At 42.8% G+C, this 21,892-nt stretch overlaps 3 protein-coding genes across 3 annotated transcripts in view; 1 reads left to right on the plus strand and 2 right to left on the minus strand.

The window, feature by feature from the left end:
- Positions 1-33: 33 nt before the first annotated feature.
- LOC119552190 (DNA-directed RNA polymerase I subunit RPA1) lies at positions 34-5,656 on the plus strand. The gene is made up of 10 exons (XM_037862040.1): positions 34-471; positions 531-894; positions 951-2,316; positions 2,378-2,871; positions 2,925-3,210; positions 3,271-4,198; positions 4,259-4,463; positions 4,524-4,641; positions 4,699-4,801; positions 4,860-5,656. The coding sequence occupies exons 1-10, from the start codon at positions 129-131 to the stop codon at positions 5,582-5,584; spliced, it is 4,932 nt and encodes a 1,643-aa protein (XP_037717968.1). The 5' UTR covers positions 34-128; the 3' UTR covers positions 5,585-5,656.
- A 542-nt stretch (positions 5,657-6,198) lies between these two features.
- LOC119550106 (cocaine esterase) lies at positions 6,199-9,022 on the minus strand. Its single transcript, XM_037858587.1, has 3 exons — positions 8,661-9,022; positions 8,502-8,594; positions 6,199-8,078 (listed from the first exon to the last, which is right to left on the minus strand). The coding sequence occupies exons 1-3, from the start codon at positions 8,850-8,852 to the stop codon at positions 6,234-6,236; spliced, it is 2,130 nt and encodes a 709-aa protein (XP_037714515.1). The 5' UTR covers positions 8,853-9,022; the 3' UTR covers positions 6,199-6,233.
- Positions 9,023-16,034: 7,012 nt separating this feature from the next.
- The window catches only part of LOC119552034 (exostosin-1), a 76,449-nt gene continuing 70,591 nt past the window's right edge, over positions 16,035-21,892 (minus strand). The window contains exons 6-10 of the mRNA XM_037861773.1: positions 20,643-20,746; positions 20,408-20,558; positions 20,010-20,339; positions 19,633-19,949; positions 16,035-18,284 (exon numbers count right to left, since the gene is read on the minus strand). Of these exons, the coding sequence (XP_037717701.1) occupies positions 18,176-18,284; positions 19,633-19,949; positions 20,010-20,339; positions 20,408-20,558; positions 20,643-20,746 (1,011 nt within the window). The 3' untranslated portion in view covers positions 16,035-18,175. The remainder of the gene's footprint in view (positions 18,285-19,632; positions 19,950-20,009; positions 20,340-20,407; positions 20,559-20,642; positions 20,747-21,892) is intronic.

The following is a 21,892-nucleotide window of genomic DNA, read 5'->3' on the forward strand; positions in this document are numbered from 1 at the left end:
AACTTCCGATAAGCCAGTTGACCGTTAGAATCGATGTGGTTTCACCTCTATTAGCCACACACGTGCGCGGCTGTTGCGCTCAATTTTTCTTGAGTTTTTATAAGAAATTGTGGTTTAAATCTGGCGAAATGGGTTCAAGACGGCAGCTGGACGTGCACATGTTCCCGTCGGACCTGGAGTTCGCCGTGTTTACGGAACAGGAGATCCGCAAGCTGAGCGTAGTGAAGGTGATTACGGGCATTACATTCGATGCATTGGGACATGCCATGCCCGGTGGTCTGTACGACATTCGAATGGGCTCCTACGGCCGGTGCATGGATCCCTGTGGCACGTGTCTCAAGCTGCAGGACTGCCCCGGACACATGGGCCACATCGAGCTGAGCACGCCCGTCTACAATCCCTTCTTCATCAAGCTGGTGCAGCGACTGCTCTGCATATTCTGCTTGCACTGCTACAAGCTGCAGATGAAGGGTAATCCATATACCTCTAGCTCTTGCCAGCAGGAGACACTAATAGTTCCGCTTTTGCAGACCACGAATGCGAGATCATCATGCTGCAGTTACGCCTCATCGACGCGGGCTACATCATCGAGGCCCAGGATCTGGAGCTCTACAAGTCGGAGATCGTCTGCCAGAACTCCGACGAGCTGGTGACCCTCAGTAATGGCGATTTGGTGCACCCCAACATTGCCGCCATGTACAGTCTGCTGGAGAAAAACGAGAAGAACTCCAGCAACTCCACCAAGACCAGCTGCTCCCTGCGCACGGCCATTACGCATGCTGCACTGCAGCGATTGGGCAAAAAGTGCCGGCACTGCAACAAATCCATGCGGTATGTGCGCTATATGCATCGCCGGCTTGTGTTCTACGTCACCCTAGCGGACATCAAGGAGCGGTAAGAAGGAACATCCCTTTTCAGAGAAGCATAACTGAATTTCTTTCCTTTCACAGCGTTGGTGGTGTCTCCGAAATCGGTGGTCAGAACAAGGTTATCTTTGCAGACGAGTGCCGTCGTTATATGCGCCAGATATACGCCAATTATCCAGAGCTTTTGAAGCTTTTAGTACCTGTTTTGGCACTTAGCAACTCGGACGAGTCACAGGGCGATCGATCACCGGTGGATCTGTTCTTTATGGACACCATTCCAGTGACCCCTCCACGCGCTCGTCCCATGAACATGATCGGGGACATGCTGAAGGGAAATCCCCAAACGGACATCTACATTCACATCATCGAGAACAACCATGTGCTGAATGTGGTTCTGAGGTACATGAAAGGCAACGGCGAGAAGCTTACGGAGGAGGCCAACGCCGCCTATCAGACCCTAAAAGGCGGCACAGCTCATGAAAAATTGTATAACGCTTGGCTGGCCCTCCAAACTTCTGTTGATGTGCTCCTCGACGTGAACATGTCCCGGGAGATGAAATCTGCTGAGGGTTTAAAGCAAGTTATTGAAAAGAAGGATGGTCTAATCCGTAAGCACATGATGGGCAAACGTGTGAACTACGCCGCTCGTACTGTCATCACCCCGGATCCCAATATAAACGTGGATGAGATCGGTATTCCTGATATATTTGCGAGAAAGTTGTCCTATCCTGTCCCCGTGACCGACTGGAATGTCACGGAGCTTCGCAAGATGGTGAAGAACGGTCCGGACGTGCACCCCGGAGCAAACTACATCCAGGATAAGAACGGATTCACCACCTACATACCGGCGGACAATGCGGCCAAGCGGGAGAGTATGGCCAAGTTGCTTCTGTCGAATCCGAAGGATGGCGTTAAGATCGTCCATCGGCATGTACTCAATGGGGATGTCCTACTGCTCAACCGACAGCCCTCGCTGCATAAGCCTTCCATCATGGCCCACAAGGCTCGCATCCTGCACGGAGAGAAGACCTTCCGGTTGCACTACTCCAACTGCAAGGCATACAACGCCGATTTTGACGGTGACGAAATGAACGCTCACTATCCGCAGAGTGAGGTTGCCAGGGCAGAGGCATACAACCTAGTAAATGTGGCTAGCAACTATCTGGTGCCCAAGGACGGTACACCGTTGGGAGGACTCATTCAGGATCACGTCATTTCGGGTGTGAAGCTTTCGATTCGTGGGCGATTCTTTAATCGCGAAGACTACCAGCAACTGGTGTTTCAGGGACTGAATGACCATAAGAAGGATGTCAAGCTGCTGCCACCGGCTATATTAAAACCAGCGAGGCTTTGGTCCGGAAAGCAGGTCTTGTCTACCATCATAATCAACCTTATTCCCGAGGGATACGAGAGAATTAATCTTGATTCCTTTGCTAAGATTGGCGGAAAGGTAAGAACATTTTAGATTACATTTTAAATCCTTTAATCACCCTTTTGTCGATGCATTGCAGAATTGGAATGTGACCCGTCCACGGCCACCAATTTGTGGCACGAATCCGCAGGAAAACGAGCTAAGCGAGAGCCAAGTGCAAATCCGAAAGGGGGAACTGCTGGTTGGAGTTTTGGATAAACAGCAGTATGGAGCCACCACATTCGGTTTGATCCACTGCATGTACGAGCTGTATGGCGGCGATGTGTCAACACGCCTTCTCACCGCCTTCACCAAAGTATTCACCTTCTTTCTGCAACTGGAGGGCTTTACTTTGGGTGTCAAGGATATCTTGGTATCCAGCGAAGCAGATCGAAAGAGGAGAAATATAATTCGTGAGTGCCGTGATGCGGGAAACAGCGCAGTAACTGCTGCTCTGGACTTGGAAGATGAGCCGCCGCACGATGAGCTGGTGGAGAAAATGGAAGAGGCCTATGTGAAGGATTCCAAGTTTCGAGTGCTCTTGGATCGTAAATACAAATCTCTCTTGGATGGCTACACAAATGACATAAATAAGTAAGAAAAATCGCAACACACCAAAGCAATGAACTACATTTTTCTTTCTCCAGAACTTGTCTGCCCGGAGGTCTGATTACCAAGTTCCCGTCGAACAATCTGCAACTGATGGTTCTATCAGGTGCAAAGGGATCCATGGTGAACACCATGCAAATCTCCTGCCTGCTGGGGCAAATTGAGTTGGAAGGAAAGCGACCGCCGTTAATGATATCCGGAAAATCGCTGCCCAGTTTTACTTCCTTTGAGACCTCGCCCAAGTCTGGAGGGTTTATCGATGGACGTTTCATGACAGGCATTCAGCCGCAGGACTTTTTCTTCCATTGCATGGCTGGTCGTGAAGTAAGTTTAAAATGCCTTTGAGAAACAGGATTACAAGTATTAAATGTTAAACATTTTTAGGGTCTCATTGATACTGCTGTAAAGACATCGCGTTCTGGTTATCTGCAGCGCTGTCTTATCAAGCATTTGGAGGGCTTGAGTGTCCATTATGATCTCACTGTCCGCGACAGTGACAACAGTGTGGTGCAGTTCCTTTATGGCGAGGATGGTTTGGACATTCTGAAGTCCAAGTTTTTCAACGATAAGTTCTGCGCTGATTTCCTCACACAGAATGCCACAGCAATACTGCGGCCCAGTCAACTGAATTTAATGAAGGACGAGGAGGAACTGAACAAAGTGCTGCGCCACGAGAAGAACATCCGCAGCTGGCAGAAGAAGAAGCCAGCCAAGCTACGTGCCGCCTTCACTCACTTTTCCGAGGAGCTGCGCAAGGAGGTAGAAGTTAAGCGACCCAATGAAATTAACGCGAAGACGGGTCGTCGCCGCTTCGACGAGGGTCTGCTCAAGCTGTGGAAGAAGGCGGATGCCGAGGACAAGGCTTTGTATCGCAAAAAGTACGCCCGCTGCCCGGATCCCTCGGTGGCCGTCTACAAGCAAGATCTTTACTACGGCAGTGTTTCGGAGAGGACGCGCAAACTCATCGATGATTACACTAAGAGGAAGCCGGAACATAAGGAGACCATAGCCGACATCATGCGGGTGAAGACCATTAAGGCGTTGGCCTCACCTGGCGAACCTGTGGGCTTGATAGCCGCCCAATCGATAGGTGAACCCTCCACTCAGATGACACTGAATACTTTCCATTTTGCTGGTCGTGGTGAGATGAACGTGACTCTGGGTATTCCTCGACTTCGAGAGATTCTCATGCTGGCCTCATCCAACATTAAAACGCCCTCCATGGATATACCAATAAAGAAAGGTCAGCAGCACCAGGCGGAGAAGCTGCGCATAAATCTTAATTCTGTGACTCTGGCAAACCTTTTGGAGTGTGAGTGCTGCGCAATATTTTTTTTTTCTGTATATTCCTACTGACAATTCCCTTATGTAGCTGTCCACATCAGCACTAGTTTGACACTGGAGCCGGTGCGAGCCTATGAGTATGAGATGCGATTCCAGTTCTTGCCCAGGGAGGTATACAAGGAGGATTATGGTGTGCGACCCAAGCAAATCATCAAGTACATGCACCAAACATTCATCAAGCAACTGATTCGAGCCATTCTGAGGGTATCCAGTGCCTTGAAGACCACGAAAATGTAAGAATAATATCAACCTATTGATACGTGATTACTTAACTAATTCTTTTTATTTTCTAGAGTTGTTATAGACGATAAAAAGGATGCTGATAAAGACGAGGATAATGATATAGACAATGCCGATGAAGCGGGTGGTCCAAAAGCAAAGGCTAATGATGACGATTCATCGGATGATAACGTGGGTTGAGCTTTTACCAATCTTAATAGTTTTTATATTGTAATTTATATTCCAAAGGCTGATGACGACGACGCGACTGGAGTGAAGCTTAAGCAACGCAAAATTGATGAAAATGACTACGATGACCCAGATGACGTTGAAGAACTTCATGATGCCAATGGTAAAAATATATTGTTAATTATCCGTAAGACTATTTGACACATATAATTGATATTCAGATGATGACGAAGAGGCGGAGGATCAGGACGACGAGGAGAAGGGCAAAGATGCTGAGGAAAACGATGCCGATGATAAGTCGGTGGAGAGGTTGCTAAGCAACGATATGGTCAAGGGCTATTCCTACGACAAGGAAAACCATCTGTGGTGCGAGGTCAAGTTGAGTCTAAGCGTGCGCTACCAGAAGCCCGACCTGACTTCCATCATCCGGGAGTTGGCTGGCAAAAGTGTGGTCCACCAGGTGCAGCACATCAAGCGGGCTATTATTTACAAGGGCGTGGATGATGAGCAACTGCTGAAGACCGATGGCATCAACATTGGCGAAATGTTCCAGCACAACAAGATTCTCGACCTTAATCGCCTCTATTCTAATGACATCCATAAAATTGCCAAGACGTACGGCATTGAGGCAGCATCCCAGGTGATTGTCAAGGAGGTGAGCAACGTGTTCAAGGTCTATGGCATCACGGTTGATCGCCGGCACTTGTCGTTGATCGCGGATTACATGACCTTCGACGGCACCTTCCAACCACTGTCACGAAAGGGCATGGAGCACTCCTCGTCGCCCCTGCAGCAGATGTCCTTCGAGTCCAGTTTGCAGTTCCTGCGGAGCGCCGCCGGATTTGGACGTTCAGATGAGCTGAGCTCCCCGTCGAGTCGTCTAATGGTTGGCCTGCCCGTGCGAAATGGTACTGGTGCCTTTGAGTTGTTGACGAAAATTTGTTAATAAGCTTTTTTGTAAATATAAATTGGATACTTTTTAAATAAACCTAGATTATTGTTTGAAAACGATGGAAAATTTATTAATATTTTTTGTGTAAAAGATTCGTTTATTTGATTACGAACATGTGTAAACATTTAAAGTAAAAATACGTATTCGAAACTACAATTAACATTTTTGGTTGCTTTCAGAACTTATCACAAGTCAACTGGTATTGCCAGTTCCTAACAGCCACACTCGGCTCGAATTGGCCGGCGACAGGGTCCAGGAGTTCCTCAACAGTTCCAAGTGTACCTCCAGGTCCCGATCCCGCTCCTGCTCTGGCTCCTCCTCCACTTCTGGTTGCTCCTGCAGATGCTGCTCCGAATCCTGATCCTGATCCAGTTCCTGCTCCTCCAATAGAGTGGGTAATCTTGAAATCGTACGGCTGCAATTGGCGGGGACGCCTTGCACGTTGATTATTGAGAATCTGTTCTCGTCGCTCCCCCTCATGATGTCCTCCTCCAACTCCGGATTCTGCTCCTCCGCCTCCATTCTGTTCCCGTTTCGTTGCACGACCACCTTTGCGCCAGGACTCGACATTTGCAATGCCCGAGGTCGAGGGCATCTCGTCCTTCCGGTCCCCAAAGATGGTCGTCCAACGAAACCACTTATGTCATAAGCTGTAGCAGTCCGAAGCCGAGGATGCACTGCGTCTTCTCATAGCATTTGGGTCTCGTTTGAGTAGGTAAACGCACAGGCAGAGGCAGGCGAGGAGTAGGCACACCAATCCCAACATGGCATAGAATCCCTGTCGGTATCTGGCTGCATCGGCACTCGCCTCCAGGAGTCGCACTCGCTGACCGAGGGCACCTCCTCCTCTTAGGTCCTCCTCTCTTTCCAGTGGGAGTAAAACCTGCCAGAATCCGTGGACCCGCTGCAAGTGATTGGAGTAACCCGAATCCTGTTGATTGCTGGCCGTGTAGGAATTGGAGGGAGTTGCCCTGTAAGTATCGTGACGGTTGCTACGCGATAAACTCCTATCCTGGCCTGGAACCCCAGCCTCCCCTCTAAGTAGCTTCTCCACCTCCGGCTCATCCACTGATCCCGCCTGAGAGGTCTTCATCTGCTCCCCCAGGCTGTAGACAAATGGGTTTTCTTTGTTATAGGGCAACCATCCATCGTAGATCCTTCCCGGCGTGGGATTACCATTTTTAATGAAGTTGGCAAAGGCACTTCTTATTTTTCGGCACAGTTGCTCCTCCTCGCCACTGAATCTCCGACGAGCTATCTGCTGAAACAGACTGGGTCCCAGGAGCAATGGAAGATCCGAGCTGTGGGACGCTCCGCCAAAAAGATTCCTCCTGCCCCTCATGTCCATCGAATGGGATTGATCGAACACGTAGGCATAGCTGGTGGTTCCATTTAGCAGATCCAAGAGGCGGAAGAAGGGAACTTCGTAGAGGGATTCGGAGAGCAGGCGTTGCATGCCAGTCAGCAGGTGGGTGACTCCCTCGCCTTTGCCATTGAAGTACCTCCATCTTATGGCCGCCAATTGGGAGGAGCTCTCCTCGCCAACCGATTCCAGTGCCCGCAACACACTTGGCAGCATTGTGTGATTGATGTACTTCTGGAGAGCCACCTGACCTTCCCGGGCCACATCCAACCAATAATCTTGCAGGAAGGCTCCTTCATTGGAGGTGATGCCCAGCAGCAGGGAAGGCAGAGTTCCGTTTTGAAGTCGTTGTTCGAGTGTCAAACCTTCGGGTAGCATCACTCCCAGCTGGGCGCTCCCATTGCCATGATTGTAGACACTTTCGTAGGCGCGGAGCAGATCCTCTCGGCTCTTTCGCCTCAGGCAACCCATCAGCTGGCGACGCTGGGCCTCCTCGAACTGGCAGCCCAATTTCTGAACCAGCACCTGACCAGTTTCCACTATCCGCTGTTGGTGGTTCTGACCCAAAGTTCGCATCACGGGACCCGGGGACATGAGCATCAGTTTCTTAACAAGGCTGAAATCCTCCAAAGTGGCAGCCAGGGCAAGAGGAGCTCCTCCACTGCCGTGACCTAAAAGGGTTATGAGATCTGGATTGCCGCCAAAGGCATCTGCATTCCTTTGAATCCAGCGCAATGCCATCCGGATATCACTTAGTCCGTAGTTGCCAGGGACGTGGCGGTGTTTGTCCCCCAGACTCAGCCATCCGAAGATGTTATTCCGGTACTGGACACTGACCACCACAATTCCCTCTCCGGCCAGATCCAGGCCATTGATGCGGTTTCTGGGCCAGTCGTAGGCGAACTCCTCACCCGTGACAATAACAACGATGGGCAGCTTGCCATATCGCAGCCCCGACTCCGGGGTCCAAATGTTCAGGTACAGGCAGTCCTCGTCTGTGCCCACCGATCTGGGAATACCTCCATCCGAGCTCTCGTCGTAGATGGTGTTCGATAGCTGCGGGCAGATGGGCTGCATGGCGGTGGCCTGCAGGGTGCGATTGAAACTGGAACTCGGTTTGGCGGGCTGGAGAAGATAAAATGTTGTTTTTATCGATGGAAATATAAAATTGGGCAATTAAATGGTAAGTATTTCAGCCTTAATGAATCAAACGACCTTCATGGATACTAAGTTTAAAGGTAAATACTTATATATATGATTAATGGGACCACCATTTAAACATAAGTTGGTCAAGTTCCTGTTAAAGGTGTAGTTTATGATAAACAAAAATTATAAAAATAAATTTCTCTCTTTTACTCCTAAGGGGGAATTCCCAATTCAGTTTCTTCTTAGAACATTTGTTGGTAATATACAACCTAGATATAGAATGTATAGGTAAAGACAGTGGTTCTCGTAATTAATTGGTTTCCGGCTTTAAAGAATGCCCTTTTAATATTTATTTTAAATCCTTAATAACATCTCTGAAATATTTAAGAATATTTTACTTACAGCAAATCTGAGTTCGTTAAGAGGAGCTTGGGCATAGGGAATGCCCAGAAAAGCGTACACAGCGCCACGTGTCCCATCCGGAAAGACCTTGAGCTGCAAGCAAATAACCGATTTCAGTTCCTGTAATTTCCTTAAACCTCTACAATATCTTGACCTCACCCCAATAAGATCCCCCTGCTCCAATTTAATGTGGGTCTGTTGGCCAGAACAGAATTGCGACAGGTGGAGGAGAATCGGTAGTAGCCAGAAAAACTGTTGAATCCTTAATGCATTCCACATGACTGCCACTTGCAATGCACACTTTTTAGCTCTCACTTCTAGCACATAACTTTTGCATAGTTCATGGCGCATTTAAGCGCATTTATTAATTATCGTTCGCCTTTTTTGTACAGTTTTCCCGAAATCGAAATATGTGTGAATATTTCACCGAAATTGTATTTTTTTACGCTGCAACTTTTCGTTCGTTCGACGTTGAAATGGAAACTGAGCCACAAAAAAAAATAAAAACGCACACACCACGAATAAAGTTGGCTGCCCTGGGTCGGTGAGCTAACAAAAATTTCTGCTAGAATTATTTCAATTGTTTTCTGGTGTCATTACGGTCGTTGTTGCTTTTGTTGCTGCGGTGCGCAGCGAATCATTCATGCATCCATAGATCAAAACACCAGCGACACCACCAACATACCATATACCATATACCATACCATCCAGCAGCAACAATGAGTGTAGAAAGCAGGGGCGCGTCGGGGAGGTTCCCTATAAAGCCATGGTAACGGGCCTGAACTATATGTGGATCTGGACCCTAAAACCCAAGAGGCAGCCCTCTCGATTGCCAACAATTGAGTCCCACCGAGGGTGGGGTCTGTTATTACTCGTAATTCTGGTGCTAGCACTTTCTTTTAAACTTTTTATTAAAACAATCCACCTTTAAATAAGCCCCAAATTATTTTATTTATTAAATTAATAAAGATATCACGCTAATTACTCATTAAAAATTATGACAATTTTAATTCGAGTCAACGAGAAATAGCTTGTGACTCGTCATTTCGTGGAATCAGACTGAACTCAACTTTCATGTGTAAGTTTAATTAAATAGTCTCGAGACAATGTATATTATAGACTGAAATTGGACAGTATTCTAGTATGTTCTTTTGCAATTCTTCGTTAAATGGGCTGATCCGGAAATGTTTTAGCATTAAGTAATAATTAATGGGGGTGGTCCCATTAGTGTTAAAACAATATCGATAATGCATAGATATTTTCAGATCATTAGAAAGCACAAGAAGAAACCTTCTTACTTAAAATAATACAGGTTACTATTTTTTGGATCCAGAACTTCTGGTTCCTCCCTCGTTCTTGTTTTTCATCGAATTCCGCATTGCTGTTAATGTCAAACATAAATTTTTCCCTGCTTCACAACTCTCTACTCTCCCCTTCCCTTTCCTGCCCCCATACCATCTCACTCCCCTTGGCAAATGAAGTTGTCGCTGGGTTTTCGGAGTCAGCAGCAGATAATGTACCATAATGCTGCCGTAATTTCCCCACTTGCCCAACATGGTGTTGCCGGTGGTGGTGGTTGTATGGATAGATCCGATTCCGAACCCAAATCAGATGTTGTTAGTTTGCCAGAGAGTCGGTGACTCTGTTCGACGGGGCGGAGTTCCGGTCTACGGAGTTCGGCGGGCGATCGCTGAATGCCAACTGCCGACTGCCGGAATGTCAGCAATTATCTTGGATGTGAGTGTGGTTGGATTGATGCGACTGCTCCAGCATCATGTCCCCACATTTATGTATTTTAATTAGTTTAAAACGTAATTTGTTTGTTGACCTGCACCGATTACGAGCATAAAATCGTCTTTGCCGGCTGAAAACACTGCCCAAAACTATCAGCTAATACTTCTGATAATAACTTATAAATTATGATATTAACCAATAAGCCAATATTAACTTAGTAATGTCCCCAGCTTAAAAATGTATCATTTATGTTCTGCTAAATAGTTTAAAAAATAATATAAACTTAAGAATGAGGGGAACAGGTTCTAAAATCTATTTTCCTTGTAATAATATTTTTAAATTTTAATTTTTTTATTTTGGTGATAATTTCATTAGGAAAGCGAATTTGTTCTAAATGTTTTTTGTGGGATTTCTGGTTATGGCGTTGGCCTGTGTCTTTGCTGGACCGACGCACATAATTTTCAGTTAATTATGAAACGCAAAGTGCACATTTAAATGGTCGCCCCACTGGAGGCCACCCTTTCACTCCATCTCCCCGATACCCCGTATATCTTTCGGCCTGGCCAATGGCAAGTTAATCAATTTATGCCCGCGATGGTTGGCGGTTCGCAGTTTGGTTTTGTGCGGGTCGCTGTTCAATTATAATAAATGGCAATGACGGCCTAGTTTGGTCAATATGCACATGTGTGTGTGGGCCAGTTGGTGGCAGTAAACAAATTAGCCTGGCCGAGTGCTGTAAAAATCCCGGTAAAGGTTGATGGCAGGTGAAATTTTGTTAATTGCCCGTCTATAGGTCTATAGGTATTATAAATAAAAGCGTGGGAAGGCACGATGATTTAAAAACGAATTTTTAGAAAAGTTGATATTTATTTAGGGGTTTTATACTGCTTTGAAACTAAAGATTTAAAATATTTATTAAGGCGGAAATGCATTCAAATAAAAATGGCATTTAAACATTAAACCTGAAAATTATTAAAAGGCCTCGAAAAATTTCTGAGCAGAAGTAAATATATTTTAAATGCCCATTAATATAAATTAATTCAAACTAGCAGATATTTCTTGGGGGTCAATAAATTCCAACCTCCATTTCACCTCTTAGAATTAATTTGGATTTCGCACCTGGTTCTTTCCCTTTTCCTGGCCATCTGTTTCCCGCTGTCAGCCCAAACTGTTGGCTGACCTAAGGCTACATATTGTTCTGACGCTTGAATGTTGATAATACTTTTTTGCCTCCGTCCAATAAATTCGTCATAAGGACGTTTGACACAAAACTTGCTGTCAACACTTGTAAACGGAGACCCTAAATGGAAATACAAATTGTACTGAAATTTATACAAATATTTGTGGAGTGCATATTGGGAAATTTTGGCAGCTGCACTCGAATCCGAACAATAGCAACAACAAGGACACTTCAGGCGGAAACCCTCAAGTCGCCGAAAGTTTGGCCTTTGTTGCATTCTCGTAATGAAAATATTTATGATTTTTGGAGCCGAGTTGATTGTTTACATATTGCCAAAGCATATTGAAAACTTCTTTATTAAATTTTACTTCAATAAAAGCCAATTGTTTCTTGTTGGCATCGCAGTGATTTTGTTTTCTTTTTTTATTCAGAGAGAGTATGCTTTCTACATATATATTTGTATATACAAAATGCCTGGCAAAGTTTTTAGTTTTCTGCCAGAGCGAGCTGCGTGTATTTTCCCCCATTTCCCTGCAGAAATTTCCGAGATGAAAAATCTGAGGGATGTGGGTTGCTGCCTGATTGCTATGGCTTCTGTTTCAGTTCCTGCCAGAGGTTGACTGCTTCACCGATTCGAATTCTGTTTCATATTTTCATATTTTTGCTAAACAATGGCATCAGATGTCGTCGACGTTGCTTTTGGCATATCTCCGCAAATATTTGTTGCACGTTCGTACACAAAATCGTTTAGTTAACGAGTCGTAAACACTTGTGATAGAATTTTACAATGCGATGAATTTATGCATAAATATGTTTCGAGGCTAAATCCCATTAGGTAAGGCCAAGTTCGACAGGTATTTTTTGACACAAATTAAATAAATTTGTTCCTTTTTTTAAACGGGTATTGGATTTTATTGGCAGTATTTCTGCAAGCCAGAAAAATAATAATAAATAAAAGTTTTGAACTTTGTTTAAAATTTTTACACTGCGTTATGGAATGTTTACAAGCTTTCGGTTTACAAACGAGTTGTTATTAGGAATTTTGTTTAAAAATTAATCGCGATACACCTAATTCAATATGTTTGACATATAAGTTTGGCAAAATTTGAAGTTACGAAACCAAAGCTGCTAAACATTTTGCATGCAATTTTAATTAATTAGCAAGGAGTGATATATTTATGATCCAACAACCCCCTGAAATAACTAGGAAAACATTTGAAATGCACTGCAACTCTGCGGAATTGCTATGGTAAAAACACCCAACACCAGCCGAGGAAATTACGTAATTAGCAGAAACTACAAAAGGCATAGGGTGAGCGGGCAATTTGCGTAAAGTATTTAACAAAACAATGCATAGAAGTTGTTTTGGGCTGTGTTGGCAGTTGCTTTAAGCCTAATTTAACGGTTCCGCAGACAAACAACGCGAATTGCTAACAGCGGCAGCCATTTTGTTTATGCCCCTAACCGCACACACAAGTTGGCAGTACTTAGCGGGTGAAAGGGGGTGAAAGGATGCCGGAACATGGCCCACTTTCTAATTAATGCAAAATATTGCAGCTGCAAAAAAGAAACTAGCGTACATATGTGTTGCCTACTTTTACGTTGTCCCCACGTAAGCTAGCTGTTTTTGAGGACATTCCAAAGGGGGAGTACTGTAGTTGTGGGGGCGTGGCACTCTGGCGGCCTCTTTGTTGCCTGCATAAAGCATCACTCACACACTCTGGCAAAAAGAGTGTTGTAGTTGCAGCAACTGCGACATCAGCAACATGCAACAACAACCTTGGCAATGTCAACAGCAGGCAAAGGCATCCTGGCGGAAGCAAGTGACCGCCGCCAGGGGTCGCCAGTGTGCTGCTAAATTAAATCCTGAAAAAATTGTAGCCCCCCTATGAAGTAAGAACAGCTGGAAAATAGCCCAAAAGGCAAGGATGAACTTTAAAAAGTAGAACAACTATGACCTATTCAACGGAAAATGGAGTTTCACTACCATTTACATTTAATATACCTAGGTTTTTAAAATACGTAAGAACAAAACAAGCACTTAATTAAACGATATTATCATTATTTCTTTAGTAAAATCAATATAATTAAGGTGTTCCAAACTTATATAAAAACTAATGGGTAGGATATATATTTGTTATACCCTGAATTCTTTGTAGGTGCTTATCCAGGAAAAGTTGCTTGTATGTATGAAGTAAGAACAGCTGGAAAATGGCCCAAAAGGCAAGGATGAACTTTAAAAAGTAGAACAACTATGACCTATTCAACGGATAATGGAGTTTTACTACCATTTTTATTTTATATACCAAGGATTTTAAAATACCTAAGAACAAAACAAGCACTTAATTAAACGATATCATCATTATTTCTTTAGTAAAATCACTAAATTTAAGATATTCCAAAATATTTCTTGAAAGAAAAATAAGCTTTCAAGCTACAAACTTTTAGAAATCTAATGGTTGGGATATATATTTGTTATACCCTAAATTCTTTGTAGGTGTTTATCCAGAAGAGTTGCTTTTATGTTACCATAACTTCAGACTTAAAATACATAAAATACTTACGAGCTATCAACATATCGATAAAAGTTCCTGTGACTGTTCCTAGACAAAAGCAAAATACATCAGTTAAATTACTCCTAAAAGCGTTCCATAATCGACTTAATTATAGGACACCCCGCAATATCGATGGCAGTCCATAATTGCCATTGGGTGAGTGCTTCGTCACCACGCTGCATAAAGGCATGCAAACCGCGGAATTTCATTGCAGACATGCGGAGCCAGTGCATTATATTAATTTTCCAGAGCAAAGTAGACTTCAGAGAGGGGTGTGTGTACGTAAATTAAGTTTTTCCTCTTAGTTCGGCAAACCAGAAACATGGCAACGCATTTTACGGCAACAAAATTTTCAGCACGCTGAAAAGTTTGCCGCTAATTCCTTGCGCAAACTTTGGCACAAATGTGTTTAGATTGGGGTTGCTCTTACACCTTGTTTAATTGAAAATGCATTAGCAGCTTAACTTAGAGGAGAGATACGAAAAACGGTTCAAGTTTCAGTTTAATTTTTATTCAAAAATCACATTTGTTCTTTTTTATATATATATATAGAATACATATATATATAATATTTCTGCTGCGATGTTTTGCCAATAAATTATGGTATAGGCTTACTAGGTTTTCGCTTTAATGGGTTTATTTATGTAATTTACATTTATTCATGTCTGTGTGGGTATGTGGTGTTGGTGTGGGTGTGGTTGTGGGTGTATGTGTATGCCTTAAGCTTTAACAATCATTACTAGGCAATAGTTTTAAGCACATTCACTATATATATTTTGGTTTTAATTTACTTGCAGTTCAACACGGATTTCTTTTGGTTTCTGTACAAATTGAAAGTATTATTTACCATGGACAAACAAATGGGGAGAGTATAAATACATATTTTCATGAACGGTTTGCATTTACATTACTTTTTCTGCAACATGCCAATCATCTCATATTTGCCAATGAAAGTGTACTGAAACAAATTTAAATTTCATTTAATTTGACAAGAGACATTCGTTAGTTTGAGTTGATTCCAATTGAAATAATGGGCTTTTCGCAGTGATTTGATGGGCCATGTGAGTGGATCTATTTCAGAGTATCAATCTTAAGCTCAGATATGTTTTCATTAAAGCATAGTCAACACACGGATATTAATAGGTTAAGCTCCACAAAATGATATTTGGTTAGATATAGTTTTGTATAATATAGTAGAAACAATAAATGGTAGTACTTTGTATCTTTCCAAACACTTTTTCTTCACACTTTATTGTCGTTTTTGTCAAGCCATTCTATGCAAATTATCTTTGGGGCAGCAAGTTTTGAGATTGGCAGAAGAAAAGTTGCTGTTTAACTAAGTTTTAGATAAACATAATTATTTTGAAATTATTTTTAAGACAGCCTAAGCTTTATATAACCGAATTTACCCCTTTAAAATTGCACTAACCATTTTTTAACCTTCCTTTTATGCAAAGCGAAAATCACCGTATGATGATTTTATTTTACTGAATAGCCCATCGGAATATTAAGTGAACGAGAATTCTCTGTGGAATTTTTTCGCACATGGCTTGTCCAGTTAAATGTGGCAAAATAATTGATTATGCACAATTATCCCTATAAAGCAAATGAAATAAATGAATGGAATGCGCGGGGATGTGAATGAATGAATGCCAGGACGAGGAGAGAGGAAGGACATGGGGGTTAAAAGTCTATATGTATTAATGAGAGCACATGCAATTTTCAATTGTATCACAACATCCATATTCGTATTTCAATATTATTCTCATTTCATTAAGATTGGTTGGTTTTTCAGGATTTTTTTTACTTTGCGCTGCTCCATGTTAATGTTAATGCAATAAATTTGATTACCGTTTCGCAGGCTGCGATAATAATTTTATTGTTATTAATTAATGGCTTTTGCAATCGTTTTGTGTTTGTGTTTGGCCTTTCTACTCCGGTTTTTGTTTTCCATTTATTTTTGTGTGGGCGGGGCGGGATCAAGGAGCCTTTTTAATATTTTTGGTCAAGTTGTTTTGTATTGTTATGTTTGTTTGCTTTCGTCTTGGTTAAGAAATTCCACTATGTTTACCTTTTTGTTTGTTAAATCTGTATAAAAAGTGCAATTGTCTGTTTTTTGTGTTTTCGTTTTCGTTTACCTTGTCTTTGTTGTTGTGTCAAATACAAATTCACAAATACAATTATATACGAGTTATAATACAAATATCCTTTACACACAGATACAAAAAATAAAACGCACTGTACAAAATTTGATCTGATTCGGTTTCAACATTTCAGTTGCCTATATGTATACGTATGTAGATGTCGCAGTGTATGTGAGTGTGCTTCATGTGTGTGTGTGCTGTGCATATCCTTCGCCTTGGGCCACACACATTCCGAATATGCATATCCATATAGCTGGCATTTTTGATTATTATTATTCGTAGTCAACGGCAAAAATGTTTGTTTGAAATGTTTGATTTATGTGCATGCTGATAGGGAACATTTCATTGCATTTGTCGTCCCTGTCCGTCCGCTGCATTCCGTCTCTTATTCTGTCTGCTCGCTGGCGCAGTCATGTTTTGACATCCGCACAGCATCCATACCATATCCATTCATATTCGTATATATTCATGCTGCCGATAAGCATATTTGACTGATAAATGCTAAACAATTTCGCCGTTTGGCAGTCAAGAGTTTCGAGAGTTTGGGCAATATTCCAAGTTGGCGTCAATCGATTTCCCACTATAGTCTGTCGTTCGGTTCTTAAGAACCATTTAACTAAAAAGGTTACAAATATAAAATAATAGAGCAGTTATAGTTACAAAAAATGTAATCAAATGTTTTAAATTATTCAGAGAAACATTCAGTTTCAAGTGTATTACAATTTTAAACATATATATAAAACAGTATGCATAAAAAAATATCAGATATCAAATATATGAAAATTAATACAAAATAGAGTTCCAAAATATTTAAAAAGTAACCAAAACAATAATCAATAAGCATAAACACAAAACGGTAGTTTCAAAATCATTTGATATGTTGAAGCATAGTTATTGCTTTTAGCTCTTATTGCCCTTCGCACTTGGAAATTGACTTTGCCAAGAAAAAATGTAAATTAAAAATAAAATAATAAAACAAAGGCATCAAATTTATCTGCAATCGTGTATATTTGTTGTAAAAAATAGGTATAGAAATATACTTTTGCTATAGTATATGTATAGAAATTTCTTCTTGTAGCTTAAACATAAAACGCTCCCTTGTGAGGGGAGTCTCTCTTCTTGATATGCGCGTGTGATTAAAAAGTTGATTGCATATTGATAATTGATTTACGTACTTCAATAAATGGCCACGTTAAGAATTAAAAGCTGAGTTGTCCAAATAATAAATTGCACATAACAAATTGGAAATGGAAAGCTACTTAAACCTTTAACTTAGCATTAGTTAATTGCTTCTCCTCTGCGGATTTTGTGCACACATTGCTGAATGGCCTGAAAAAAGTTGGCTGCTGTTGCTCCATAATGGCCACGGATAATCAGAAGATGCAGTCGATTCTCTAGCTTTATAAACGGAATTCAAGGAGCCTCGAGTTGGAATTCAAAACTGAAAAGGAGACGACTTTGCCATGTCCGCACATACGTTCGTTCACATTGATAAATCACTAACTATACACGGAGAGTTACAACAAGGACATACAAACATTTACACATACAAAACTCAACTCACACAGTACAAAAAATCGGCTACTTATGTCCCTATACATATATCCATTTATGTATGCATATAGAAAATTTGCTAAGCGCAGCTAATTTGAAATTAGCAAAAAAGATGGCAAAAATCGTTTGCTTCGCTTGCAGTTAAGTTAACTAGGCTAATTCACATAATCGTATTTAGAGTCTATATATACACATTGCATATATAACTGCAAAGGATGCCGGATGCTCACATCGATGTACACATGCATACATTTACAAACGCCCGTTGGCTCCTAACTAAGTTCCTTCCTTCCTTCTTTTCGCTACTAATAATAATTAACATAGTTCTTGCATCGCTTGGCCAGCGTCAAAAAACAGCATTTCATCTAAACTTATGTGTGTGTTTGTGTTTGTGTCTGTCTGTGTTCGTATTGGTATTAGTATTGGTATTGCTGTGGCTGTGGTTGTGTGGTGTATATGTATTCAGTACTCTTAACGCTTGTAGCTATTGCCAGGATGCACATATCGCTAGCTGCCGACCAACTCGATCTGGCGATATTTCTTGCGCAAATTGGAAACTGGATCACGATACAGCATGGGATCCATGCGCAAATTGGAACGTATCAGCGGCATATAGCTGAAAAGATAAAAGGGGAAGGTAGATTGATAAAATGTGCACACTTGTTATAGACTAAGACTTAAATGCTACCTATTATAATTTTAAAATATATTATAATTTAACTTAACTTTATTAAAACGTGAATTCTTCAGAAAATGAGAAACTACTATTGACCATAATAACAAATTTGAATGTGCTGACCAATTATTCCATTCATGTGTATCTGAAAATATGAAACCGCGAATTCTTCAGAGCAAGGCGAACTAATCAAGTTCTCACAAACAAGCTTTCTGTGCCATTCCCATTGGCAACAGATTTCAGTCAGAAATGCTTAGGTCCTTTCTACTTGCCTATCGGAGTTAACTTTATAATTATATTCAAGAACTAAAGTTTCTTATAGATGAGTGGATACATAAGTTTAAGGATAAGTCTAATTAAAAACAAGGAAGAACGCTATAGTCGAGTACCTCGACTATCAGATACCCGTTACTCAGCTAAAGGGACCAAAGGTAAATGGAGATATGCAAGCAGCAAAGCGAGATTTAAATGCGCCACCTACCGGCGGAAGACAGATTTAAGCATTGTGGGCGTTAGGGTAGGCGTGGCAAATTTTTTTAGGATCAATCGATAGGTATTGACGAGACCAATACATTTCAGTTAAAATTTTTTATCTAGCATAAAAATTTTGAGCGCCACAGGCTTGGGCGGTTTGTGGGCGGTAGAGTGGGCGTGGCATATTCGCATAATAAACCTGCGCTGCGTACAAAGCTACGGAATCTAAATCTGAAATCCCAATACTCTATCTTTGATAGTTTCCGAGATATCCGCGTTCATATTTACGATTTTTTGAAGTTTGTGGGCGGTTTGTGGGCGTCCAAGTGGGCGTGGCAAACTTTTTTTTGGGTCAATCGATAGGTATTGCTAAGAACAATTCATTTCAGTTTAAATTTTTACTCTAGCATCAAAACTGTAGAAGCCACAGTTTTGGGCGGTTTGTGGGCGTTAGAGTGGGCGTGGCACTCTACTGAAACAAACTTGCGCTGCGTAAGAAGCTCAGGAATCTGCTCGCCAAATCTCAATAGCCTAGCTCTCATAGTTTCCAAGATCTCAGCGTTCATCCGGACAGACAGACGGACAGACGGACAGACGGACAGACGGACATGGTTAGATCGACTCGGCTAGTGATCCTGATCAAGAATATATATACTTTATGGGGTCGGAAACGCTTCCTTCTGCCTGTTACATACTTTCCGACGAATCTAGTATACCCTTTTACTCTACGAGTAACGGGTATAATAAAACCGATTCTTCTGAGACTTCTTTAACTTTCTGAATACTTTAACTCTCGCCAATGATAAGAACTCACCCAAAGACCGCCGCAAAGGTATTCAAGCAGCTCTGGCGCTGGATAAAGTGGTCGGGATCGTTCCAGGGCGAACGGCCCGTCTCCCGATCCTTGTAGCCCTTGCGCTGCGTCACCTTGATCGGCGGCTTCCTGGTCACGTGCGAGACCAGCAGGTTCATTAGGATGTCCTCGCAGTTGGAGGACTGCTGTACAGTCTTAAGTAGCAGCAACGACAGCCAGTTGGTGTACAAGTAGTTGTAGTAGCGGTGGTAGAATGCCGCCCCAGTTAGCACAATTGAATAGTAGTTCGTCCACTTGGACGTATAGCCCCAGGCGTTCTGCAAGCATAGGGTTACATGGTAGGTCTTATGAAGTATATCATCTGAGCTCAAACCCACCTTGGAATCATCCCAGAAGTGAGCTCTCGCCGGATAGCCAACGATGCGCTCGGGAAAATCCCTCCACACCGTGTAGGCAAAGTCCAGTTCATCCGTATTGAGTATGGCATCTTCATCCAGCGACAGTACGGCATCCGTCTGAATCTCTTCGTAGGGCAGGAATCGTTGTGATATGCTCGGTCGTCCCTCAGTCGTCTGGCTTGTGGGTCCAGCTCCCTGGCTGCTCCTCGTGCTGCCCCCCAAGGAAATCACATGCAAGGGTATGTGGTTGGTGGGGGGCCAGCGTTTCTTCAAGGGCAGCGGTCGATCGGCTGCCCAAAGGACAAGGATCTGGGGGTAAAAAGTGAAAAGTACTATGAATATTTTTCTTTGTAGTACTATGGACTATCTAAACTCACCCTCTCCACGAACTGGCTCTTCGTGATGGTCCTGACTAGCTTGTAAAGCGCTGCATTCGGACCCAGGGCGGCGCCAATCTGGACGTAGATAACCGCCGTGTAATTGTGACGTGGTTCCGCACCCATTGAGTTCAGCAGAAACGGCATGTATCTGAAACGAGGGTCATAATCGATTGAGCTACAAGGTTGTACCACAAGATATATCTATTGGGGGGTGTGAAGGACCAGAACCAACCTTGAACTGTCGGCGAAGGTGGGCAACGTGAGCAGAGCGCCCGGCGAACTGTTCCACACCAGACTGCTCCGCACCGGATAATCCGGCAGTCGTTCGCGTATGATCTGCAAGATACGGAAGGGTGGTAAGTGCCTGGGTTAACGCTTGTTTAATGGTTTGTCGATACGCTCAAGTGCTGATTGCCAATTGATTGCCTAATGAGGAGGAGCAGAAGGGGAGCTCAGCTCAGCTGTGCTTTGCTGAATTTCGAGTGCATTTCAAGGAGCGGGCCAAATTGCGTTTTGAATAGCCCTCCCAATGGTCTAACCCTCTGACTCTACCCATCTGTTCGGTTTGTCCTCCGCTGAGTGTGATAATTCAATGGGCCTGAGTTGTTGCCTAATTTTCCGCTTGGCGCAGATGGTGCCCCCTCACTCAAACCGCTTTTCCCCTTTTCAGATATACAACGGCGTTCAAAAAAACAGCATTGAAAGTGAAATCCTTGAACTGCAGGCATCTGTTCTTCAATGGCTGATATAAATAGATAAAAGTTTAAATAAAGCCAAATCATTCAAAAAGCTTATAAAGATAGTATTGAATATATTTACTATTCCGTTGGTATAATTCTTTTGTATAGTGCATTTTGAACTTAACTAGTAGCATTCCCATTATATTTCGGAATTTTAACAGCACTTAGTTGAAGTATAAAATATTAAAACACAATTAAACCCATTAATATCTAACCATAATCTATTAATCCGGACTTGGCTGTGCGTACATCCGTGCATATATGAATGTCGAGGGGCGTTACCGCAGTTTCCGCTGCGCAGCGGAAGTCGCACAGCAACCTCTATGGCCGGAAGTGCCCCTCTATCTCACTCCCTCTCTTGTGTTGCACAAAGAGAGAAAGATAGAGGGTTATTCAGAGGAGGTGGCGTGCCATTAATGCGGCGTTAATTTGTCGCTCAAAGTGTGAGCGCGCCTTAAAGTATGCCATGCCAAATTAGTTAGACATCCCGACCGCAGTTAACTCGCCAAGAAGTCCTCCTCCTGCACCTTCCATTTGGCACTGTTTTGGCACCCAGTTTGCGTTTGCATTTGAGTTCGGGTTGAATGCAATTATAATTGCAAAGCCTGACCCCAACTAAGAGCTTAGTGTGAAGGGCGGCAGGTGGGCGGTGTTCGAGCTGAGTTATGCAAGTGCAGGTGCAGCCAGCCACGTGCACCTGACAGAAAACAGAAGACGAAGCGTTATGCAAAAGCCAGCCAAC

This window comes from Drosophila subpulchrella, chromosome 2R, assembly GCF_014743375.2.
Source record: "Drosophila subpulchrella strain 33 F10 #4 breed RU33 chromosome 2R, RU_Dsub_v1.1 Primary Assembly, whole genome shotgun sequence".
Classification (NCBI taxonomy): domain Eukaryota; kingdom Metazoa; phylum Arthropoda; class Insecta; order Diptera; family Drosophilidae; genus Drosophila; species Drosophila subpulchrella.

Bases quoted from the DNA above. Each gene is read 5' to 3' on its own strand.
- LOC119552190 (XM_037862040.1), top strand. From the start codon at position 129: ATGGGTTCAAGACGGCAGCTGGACGTGCACATGTTCCCGTCGGACCTG. The intron at 895-950 runs GTAAGAAGGAAC...TTCCTTTCACAG, and splicing joins CTAGCGGACATCAAGGAGCG to CGTTGGTGGTGTCTCCGAAA. The intron at 4,802-4,859 runs GTAAAAATATAT...ATTGATATTCAG, and splicing joins AGAACTTCATGATGCCAATG to ATGATGACGAAGAGGCGGAG.
- LOC119550106 (XM_037858587.1), bottom strand. From the start codon at position 8,852: ATGCGCCATGAACTATGCAAAAGTTATGTGCTAGAAGTGAGAGCTAAA. The intron at 8,595-8,660 runs GTGAGGTCAAGA...ATTTGCTTGCAG, and splicing joins AGCAGGGGGATCTTATTGGG to CTCAAGGTCTTTCCGGATGG. The intron at 8,079-8,501 runs GTAAGTAAAATA...TATCTTCTCCAG, and splicing joins TTAACGAACTCAGATTTGCT to CCCGCCAAACCGAGTTCCAG.